Source organism: Fukomys damarensis, unplaced genomic scaffold (genome assembly GCF_012274545.1).
Source record: "Fukomys damarensis isolate Sample0158 unplaced genomic scaffold, DMR_v1.0_HiC HiC_scaffold_2, whole genome shotgun sequence".
Taxonomy (NCBI): Eukaryota; Metazoa; Chordata; class Mammalia; order Rodentia; family Bathyergidae; genus Fukomys; species Fukomys damarensis.
Window position 1 is genome coordinate 32,193,096 of NW_022900914.1, and position 9,723 is coordinate 32,202,818.

Consider the following 9,723-nt stretch of genomic DNA (forward strand, 5'->3'; position numbering starts at 1 on the left):
TGCCTATTTGTTGCTCTGTTGGGCCTCATGGTGTTGTTGCCTTCATTGTCTTTTTCTAGGATCTTGTTTAGAATTGCTTGTAGTCCTGGTTTGGTATTCATATAGTTTCTCAGGTGTTCTTCATCATGGAAGTGTCTTATTTCCCCATCCATTTTGAAAGAGAGTTTTGCAGGATACATCAGTTTGGGTTGTTCTCTTTTAGTACTTGAAATATCTCACTCCAGGCTCTTCTTGCCCAAGGGTTTGTGTTGAAAAGTCTGCTTTGATTCTGATGGGCTTTCCTTTGTATGTGATTTGTTTCTTTTCTCTTACTGCTTGTAGTATTTTGTTCTTCTGTTGGGTTTCTGGGATCTTGATTATTATATGTCTAGGTGTAGATTTTTTTTGATTGTAGCTAGTTGGAGTCCTATATGCCTCAGTTATCTGAATGTCAAATTCTTCTCCTCTGGGAAGTTTTCTGTCATTAATTCTGCGAACAGCTTTTTTAAGGCATTTGTATTTTCTCCTGCTACTTCATGTATTCCTATCAGTCTTATGTTATTCTTCTTTGCATCATCTAGGAGTTGTTGGATCGATTTCTCATGATCCCTTACTGTTTTTAAGAGACCTCTCTTTTTATGGTCACTGACTGCAATCTTATCTTCTATATCTGAGAGTCTATCTTCGCATTCTTTTATTCTGTTGCTTACACTTTCAATGGAGTGTTTAATCTCCTGGATATCTGTTTGAATCTGCTTTATGGATTCCATTTCTTTCCTATGTCGGGCATTTATTTTTCCCATTTCTTTCTTATGCTGGGCCTTCATGGCTTCTATCATGATCCTGAGCTCATCTATTTTTTTTGTCAGTTTCTGCTCTAGAGTCTCAAATCACGACTTCTATTTTGCTCACTATCTCTATGGTTATCTGGGAAATTATTTCTGTTTTGAATTTTTCTAGAGCCTGATTGATCTGTTTTCTTACTTCCTGTGCTTTGAGTTCAGGGTGTCCTGGTGGTTCACTATCAGCCTTTTCATCCTCATTTGCCCTACTGTTTGCCATTGGTGAACTGGAAGTCTGTCCTTGTGTCTTGCTTAAGTGTTTTCTCATTTTTATTTTTGTTGTCAGACTGTCCTTGGTTTAATCTCTGGGTTATCACCCAAATCTTCCTGATATAGTTGTGCCCTAGCTTCTGTGTCTCTAATGACCCACAGACATTCTCATCTTCATAACATCAGAGAAAACAGCTCATCAAATCAATCTCAATGCTTTATCCCAATTGATACAATCAGCAACACATTAAGCTCGAGCACAACTTGGAAACTGACCACCTGTGGTAGTCACTAGTCTGTCACCCTTAAATCATTTGAATTAAGTTGAAATCAAGAAGCAGTCCAGAACATGTCTGCCATGAACAAAATTTCAATATAGTGTATTTACCATTTCATGGCTCAGACAGAGCGAGGATGCAAGACCCCTGGTCTCAGTTAGCTGATGGCTGAACCCCATGATGCTGACTAATCTCAGGCTGTAAGGCCCAGATTGAGTTCCCCAACCTTCTGAATGGTTGAACTCCACACTGTTCTATTATAGGTTTCCCACACCCTTTCTTTAAAGATGTTCAAAGTTGGGAACTCAGAAAAATAGCCTTGATGACCACCTCTACCTCTGCAGAGTGGGTCCAAAGACTGGCACAGTCAGGAGGTTTGACAGTGTGCGGGGGGGTGTTATGGGGGTTCAGGGGTGCGGCTACCTTCCTGGTGCTGGAGCGATGGCAGCTGGGGCAGGAGAAGGCGTGGCTCTTGAGCACTGGTATTTTTAACTTGGATATTATTAACTAGTTTGGATTATTTTTTGTTGACAAGTATCCAGACTACCTATCAGGAGTGAGAAAATTACACGAATTATTTAGTTTAGTGGCCACTGATTTTTCAGACATAAGTTTCCTATAGAATCATTTTATTTTACATCTGGAAAAGATCATAAAGATGATTTAATATGTCTACCTCTTTTTTTTAAGTGAGAATCTTCAGCACAGAGAGCTTTAAGTGTTCTCCTTGGTCAGGCAGTTATTAGTAAATACCAGTAGTAGTGGCTTTTTCATATAAAAAGTTAATTATTATAAAATTCATTTTACAGCCAGGGATTTAGCTCAGTGGTTCCACCACCTGCCTCACAAGCTCAAGGTCCCAAGTTCAATCCCTGCTACCAAAAAATAAATAAATAAAAAAAATAAAAATAAAATTTATTTTATGTTGCTCCTTACAGAGAAAACTCCAAGAATAAGTAATTGTTATGTTATTACATAATACTACATTATCATCAGTACTGAAACTTAACACTTGTAACTGTTATATAATGCTGCTCTGTATCACTGCCATTTTGTTCACAGTTTTTTCCTGCACAAATATCTTACATCTCTAAGTAGATTGTGGCTTCTTTGTGGTAGACACAATTTCTTGTTTTAGTATTTCTTGTGGATTTTAATAAATCCTAGACATATATAAAATGCTTAATAGAAAGAGATTGATACATACAGATATATAAATTTATATATCTATATATATTGCTCAAATAAAAAACACCTCTTTGTGTGACTGTTGGTTAATTTGTTGATTTGAGAGGGAGAAACATAAAATGGCCTCACTTTTTTTAAGTTTTAAAAAATTTATTGATTAAAACTTACTCATACATAACAAATATCAGTAGTTACTTAACAAATGCAAATAGGGTTTACTTAACAAACATTTGAGACTGTCCCTGAGGGTTGGTGAAAACTGAAATAGAAATTAGAGGGAATAATGATGTTGGCTAAAACTCAAGGACATGTGGCAGTGTATGAAAGTCAAAATTGCATAAGAAAAATAGCACTAGCAGCTAGGTGCCACGACACATGCCTGTGATCTAAGTTGCTGGGGAGGCTGAGGTAAATAGATTGCTTGAGTCCAGAAGTTCAAGACCAGCCTGGGAAACACAGTGAGACTGTCTCCAAAAAAATAAATAAATAAATAAAGAACGAATAACGACTAAGCACATACTAAGCATCAGATACATATCTCCTAGCACTCTGTATTAAACCATCTATACCTCACAACCCTAGATAATTTCCCATTTTGTAGATGAAGAAATTGAAGATCTGAGGAGTTACTTTCCCATGCAAAGTAGCTTGTAAGTGGTGAAGTCATAATTCACACAGTGACTGCTTTCAAGGTTGGTGCTCCTAATCACAGGTTGATAGAGCAAAACCAAGTAAGTAGATGTTACTGAATACAGTGCCAAAGAAACACTAGGTTCTTAAGCCATGGCTCAATGTTAGTTCCTTCCCCCTTCCCATCTCTCACCTTGCTGATTTTCAACCCACTGCCTCCATATTTATTTCCTCACTCTCTCCCAATTTCCCACCCTCACAACTACACATTCACATACTCCAGTCTTTTTAACAACAGAGTCCTTGCTGAAGTGTCTATGTTTCTGGGTGGATGTCATACACACTTCTTTCTGATAGGATTTTAGCTCACATGTACACAATGAGTCCTAGGACCAACCTCTCCTCTCCCACATCTCTCCAAGATAAAAGTACAGGGGACTCTTGACTCACAAACTCGATAGGTTCCCTAGGGAATGGTTATAACTCAAATTGGATATAAGTCAATACAGCTGAGATCTGGATGTTTACCTGGGTACACACTATAGATAACAAAAAGCAGATGAATCTTCCATTAACCTAATTAACTCAAATTGTTTCTATGGCAGGCCGGTGGTAACTTGAGGGTCCACTGTAAATGCACTCACTGACAAAACATATGCAGCACATGCATATGGCTGGATACACAGCAGGGTTCAGCTCAAAAAAACCTTTTCCTTTCCCATTTCCTTTTTATGCAGAGAAATGCACAAGTTATGACAGATGCCAGACGTCTGGCTGTGGTCGTGGAAACTGGGAGTCAATGGTAAAATGAGGTAAGAAATTCCAGGGCCAAAGGTGGACGCAAGTAGTTACTAGCTTTTCCCAGGAGTTTGAACTTTTTGGTTAACGGCTCTGCCATTAGCCCCAACCCGCAGTCCCCTCCACTGGACTCCTAACCGCGCTCAACCTGGAACAGATGCACACACTATAGGGAACCTCATTTGCAGATGAGTGCTCCCCTGTTCTATTTTAATGCTTGCCACCGAGCCCTGGGGAAGGTTTTGATAGAAATCATGGGAAACAGTGTCAGCCTTTCTCCTGCAAAGGCCGGGGAATCACAACTTGCATCGTATTTAATGGTTCACAAGTGTCCTTCCTGCTTGTCCGCACTTCTGAAGCAAGCCGAGGCAGCCTGGTTGAAGTCCTGCGCAGACGCGACCCCAAAGACAGCTGGGGTAGGCTCAGAAACTGCGTTTGGCTAAACCCCCAAGGCCAAGGGCCAAAAAGGCCTCGATAAACACGCGCCCGGGACGATAGGGGGAAGGGCAAAATCAAACGTCAGGCGTCCAGCCTGGGGGCGGTCCGGAAGGAACGCAGAACAATCGGGCCCACAGTCCTGCTCTCGCAGCCTCGCCTCAACACCCAGGGGTTAAGGCGCCTGCGCGCTCTGGGCCCTGCCCTCACGCCCCTCTTCCGGCGTGGAGCTGGACGGCCTCCGTCGCTTAGCAACACATGAGTCACAGTAGCCGGGCTCTGGCACCCTTTTCCTGACGGGGCTGTGTCCTAGTTGGTAGAGTGAGGCGCTTCGTTGTCACGAGGGGCCAATGGAGGGAAAGGAGGAAAAGCAGCAGTAAGTGTTGGGGTTTGGTTTATTTTCCATTCCGAAAATTATTTCCCCCCTTCCAGGGAAGGATTAGGTGAGACTCAGGCGTGGTCCCGAGACTGATCTAAACCTCCTTTAGTTCCCTTCTCATTTCTAGGGGCTGAGTGCTTCCAGTGATAATATTTTAAAACGCACTCATTATTGAGCACATATGCCCTAAAAATCTTCAAGTCATCTTGAAATCATCCAGTCCTTGTCGTGTCCCATTTTATCTTCTCAGCAGATTCTGTGGCTTTGCCCTTAAAACTATACAGACTCTACCACTGTTTATCTTTGCCCATCCCCACCCTGTCCCAAGGCGTGAGATACCGCAACAGCCTTGCTTCCCTTATGCTCTTTCCCTCAACAAAGCAGAGTAGCCTTTTTAGAATGTGAGTCAGATCCCTGGTCTCCTGGGTATCGCATCGCGAGGTAAAAGCCAAGGTTCCGTCATGAAGCAGACACTGGTATGTCCTCCCCTGCCTGGGCCTCGTGTATTGCTTGCCTCCCTCTGGCAGGACTCCACTCTGTGTACGGGCTTCCTTGCCATCTTCTGCAGTGATTCTCAAGAGTGATCCATCCCCTACCAACATCACCTGGCCTCTTGTTACAAATGCAAATTGGGGCTCCCTACCCCAGACAGAATCAGAAATTCTAGGGGTGGGTCCCAATAATTGGGCCTTAACAAAGCCTCCAGTTGACCATGACGTACAAAGATGTAATGAACCATTGATCAAAATAGTGCAGTTTGAGTGATGTGGAGCTAGCTAGGGACACTTTCTTCAAAAGCCTCTATTTTAGTCTGCAGATCAGCCTCAAAACTTTAACGTGTTATGAGTCAGCTAGAGAGCTGTTTAAAACAGGTTCCAGAGAAACAGCTCCAGAGATAATGATTTAATAGGCTCTGTAGTGATTTAGTGGGATCTGTAAATCTGGTGAGATCTGTAATGATTTAGTGGGATCTGTAAATTTGTATTTCTAATAGGGTCACATTAATGTCAATGTGTCTACTTCAGTGAGCACACTTTAAGAAGCACTGTTCTAAGGGTGGGGACATTTCTGCTGCAAAGATTTGGCAGTTATTCTGCTGGAATGCTCATTCTTTAAATACCCGCTCAGCTTTCTCCCTCTCTTCTTTCCTTTTTTCAATTGCCACCTTCACAATGCAGTCTCCACCCTACCTAAAAATGCAGCCAGCCTCCTACGCATATGTACCCCTTTTCCCCATTCCCTGCTTTATTGTCTTTACCACTTACCAACATTTAACAGACTTTATTTTACCTATTATTTTTCATATATCTTACCCTACAATGTAAGTTCTATGAGGGCAGGATTTTTTGTTTTGTCACTGTTACATCCTCAGTGTCTCAAACAGCACTGGCATATAAGAAATATCTATTGAAAGAATAAATTATTCAATGTTATTCTCACATCTCTCACAGTAGCTATTGTTCTTAGGCAAATAATGAAACAGGCTTAGATATTAAATGGCAGAGTTGAGATTCCAATCTAGGTCTAATTTCAGAGGCCATTGGTGTGTTTATCTTTATTTTACTTCTACATAGAGGTTACTACAGAGTCATATATTTCATATGTATGAATTATCTATAGCCATTGACACCACAGTATTTAATCAAATGAGTACATAACTACAAGAAAATAGTCATAATTCTTTCCTTCAAAGACATGATTCTAGTATAAATGTGTTGCTGGATTACTACTATGAGAAGCAAATGCGAAAAACTGATGCCAGGAGACTACAGTGATAAGTAAATTGATCTGAACGTCACAACCATTAAGAAAACACTCGTGAATCTGGAAACAGAAAAAACTTAGAAATTATTTACACTTCCCAACAATTCTTGTTGGGAAGCAGGGTACTAAATTCACAAGGATTCTGAAAGTTATCCGTATATACAGTGGAGTGAGGGTTGAGCATATGCATCTAAGACTAAGCCAGAGTGAAAAAGTAATTCCAGCAAATTCAGTGGAAATACGTCAGTATTCTAGTGGCAATCCTTTTACTTGGATAGTGGGTGAATAATGATGAGTGAAACAACCCCACCTCCTAGAACTTAGTGGCTAGCAAGGGTATATCTGTTGCTTACTAAAGAAAAATGAACAAAAACTACATACATGCATTATGAAATGTGATGTCGTAAAGGAAAGGGACAAAGCACTAAAATGGACAGTACATGAAGTAGGGAGTAAGATCTAGGACAAAAGGAGTGGTTTTTGAACTGAGACCTAAATGATAATCAGCAAGCTATGCAGGGACCTGGGGAAGAGCCTTATATATGTAGGGCAATGTCCAAATGTCCCAAGAAGAAAAGAGAACTGAAGGCCAGCTGGAGAAAAAAGGATGAGGAGGCTGGGATGAAGCTGAAGAGTTCAGCTGGAGCAAGTCACACTGGAACTCCAATGGGGAGGCAGTATTTTATTATGAATACCCTTGAGAGTTTCACTTGAGAAATGATAAAAGAGGTGGACCTGACTTTGAAGTAAGATAGGGTGATATTTTAAGGCCTGTGTATAAGGTTAAACAGAACTACCCATTTCCACTATAAATTTGCATCTTACAGATTCACTTTTTGTGGGATCAAGTCTATGATGTGTAAAAGCTTCTATGTAAAAAGTATTCAAATTAATATATTCTTTATTTTTTAACTAACTGAAATTTTAAAATACTGCCTTTTATAATGTCTGTTTACTCTAAACATTTCTTTAATATTTTTATTTGTTTTGTTGGTACTGAGGATTGAACCCAGGGCCTTTGTCCTGAGCTATAATCCCACCCCTTTTAAAAATTTTTATGTTGACACAGGGTCACCCTGTCACTGAGTTGCCCAGGGCTCAAACTTGAGATCTTTCTGCCTCAGCTTTCAGAGTGCTGGAATTATAGGCCTGCCCATGCCCACACTACCATGCCTACGTAGTAATTTTTACTTTTATAGCAATGTGGTCATTAGAAGCAATAAATGATGAAATTGATTTGTTTTGCCTGCACAGTGGTCTTTTCTTAAAAAGATAAATATTAGTTAGATAAAAATCATGTAGTTTTCCAGTCTCCTGATGACTTCACTTTTTTTATATTTTCCTGAAAAGCTTTCATAGTTTTAAGCTGAATGGGAAGAACAGGTTGTGAAAGGGCTGGTGCATTACTTCAGATGATAATGCATCTATAGAGATCCACTGTTTTTGTCTAACATCAAGGCAAATTGATGGTAGGTCTCTCATGTTCTTGATGTTAGGGAAAAAAGATATATAGGTAAACTTGTGTTTTTAGCAGCTTCCTTCTTTGGCTAACAGTTGAAACAACACTGCTCAAAGTGGAAATTTGTCCTTTGGCTCCCTCATCCAAACCCTAAGAATTGTTGCTGAAGGCATAAGGAGAATTGGAGGGAAAGATCATGTGCTGTTGATTTTCTTGGAGAAACTTGCCTCTGCTGGTTTTCCCAATACGAACTTGGTTGTTCTCATCTGTGATATAGGGCATGTGATCTATAGACCTCTAAATATAATATAAGGGAAATAGTATAATTCTCAACCTAGTGGATGTCTGAAACACCAAGTTTGTGTTTTTTCAAATCAAAGAATGAATTCTAGGAATAGCAGAGGTTAAAATTAGGAAGAATTTATTGAGAGAAAGATGGCTTCTAAGAAAGAAGGGGGCCCAGAAAGTGGATTGCCCCAAAAAGATAAGTAAGTGGTCATTGGATAGCTTTTATAAATTTGACAGGTCAGTTTGTAAAAATCAAGTAGTTATGCTTCTCCTGATGGCTGAATTTTATAGGTAAAAAGGGGAAAAGTAATCTCTTCACAAGAAAACTTTTAAGGAAGGTGTATTCAGATCAGCATATGACTCAACCACGTGCTTAAAGACTACAAACATGATTAGTAAGCACGATCAAATACCATTCTGTACTACAAGCAAATGATAATCTGTACATCAATTACATAATGAATAATCCTTAACACAAATTTCTTTATATCTCATATGATTTAGAATGAGAAGATTCCATCTGGAATTTTAATAGCACAAGCCCATCAAAAATTATTAATAGGCTTAAATTGTTTTGATTTGTGCTTGGAATATATTTAAATCTCATTTTAATTATGACTCTACTGAAATGCTCATTGGGATAAATGATTTACTATTTAATTTTGTTTTTCAGACAGCATAACATAGAAGATGCTGGTATAGTATATTTAACTGAAAGAAAAGAAGAAATCAAACATGAAAAAAATCCTGAAAACAGCATACAACATTCAAAGTCATGTGTCAGGAGAGGACGTGTAAATTATGCTAAATTCATTAACACAAATGCAAGAACATTCAATGAACCAGTTCCCTACATAGATCCCAAAAAGGGGCCGGAAGATCAGGTTGGACCTATGTTTGTTATGTACAAATACGGATTTAGATTCGGAAGCTGCTTTGCAGAACAATTTGGTCACAAACTATTTAAAGGGTGTGACATATTCAGAATGGTACTGTGTATAACCCAGTAGTTTAAAGCAATAACTTGAAAGTCTTCTGGTGGTCATGCAAGTAATGTATATTGGGAAGAAATCCGATCATTTTTCTGGAGTAGATCAGATTGTAGCCATTAAGTAATGCTTGCAGGTTACTGAAGAAATTTCTTCTATAATATAGTTTTTATGACATATTAAATATAAAATTTTCTATGATGCTTAGAAATTCAGATACTTGCTATAAAATAATAGCTGCCACTTTTTGAAAACATATAAAGTGCTAGAAATGAGCAAAAACAATTTCTATGAAGTATTATTGGAAATATTTTACAGATGATAACATACTCCAATGAAATTAACATGTCTGAAGTTCCATGGTAAGCAGATGTTACAGTTGTGTTTTTGACCTAGCACTGTTGGCCTAGCCAAAACTCTATTTGCTATACCACAATATATACTAGATATATTCTTTTTTTTTTTTTTTTTTTTTTTTTTTTTA

The 9,723-nt window shown here is 39.0% G+C and overlaps 1 protein-coding gene across 1 annotated transcript in view; it reads left to right on the forward strand.

Moving 5' to 3' along the window:
- Positions 1-4,220: 4,220 nt before the first annotated feature.
- CUNH2orf73 (chromosome unknown C2orf73 homolog) overlaps positions 4,221-9,723 on the forward strand; it is a 27,151-nt gene continuing 21,648 nt past the window's right edge. The window contains 2 exon segments of the mRNA XM_010615834.3: positions 4,221-4,736; positions 8,924-9,134. Of these exon segments, the coding sequence (XP_010614136.2) occupies positions 4,711-4,736; positions 8,924-9,134 (237 nt within the window). The 5' untranslated portion in view covers positions 4,221-4,710.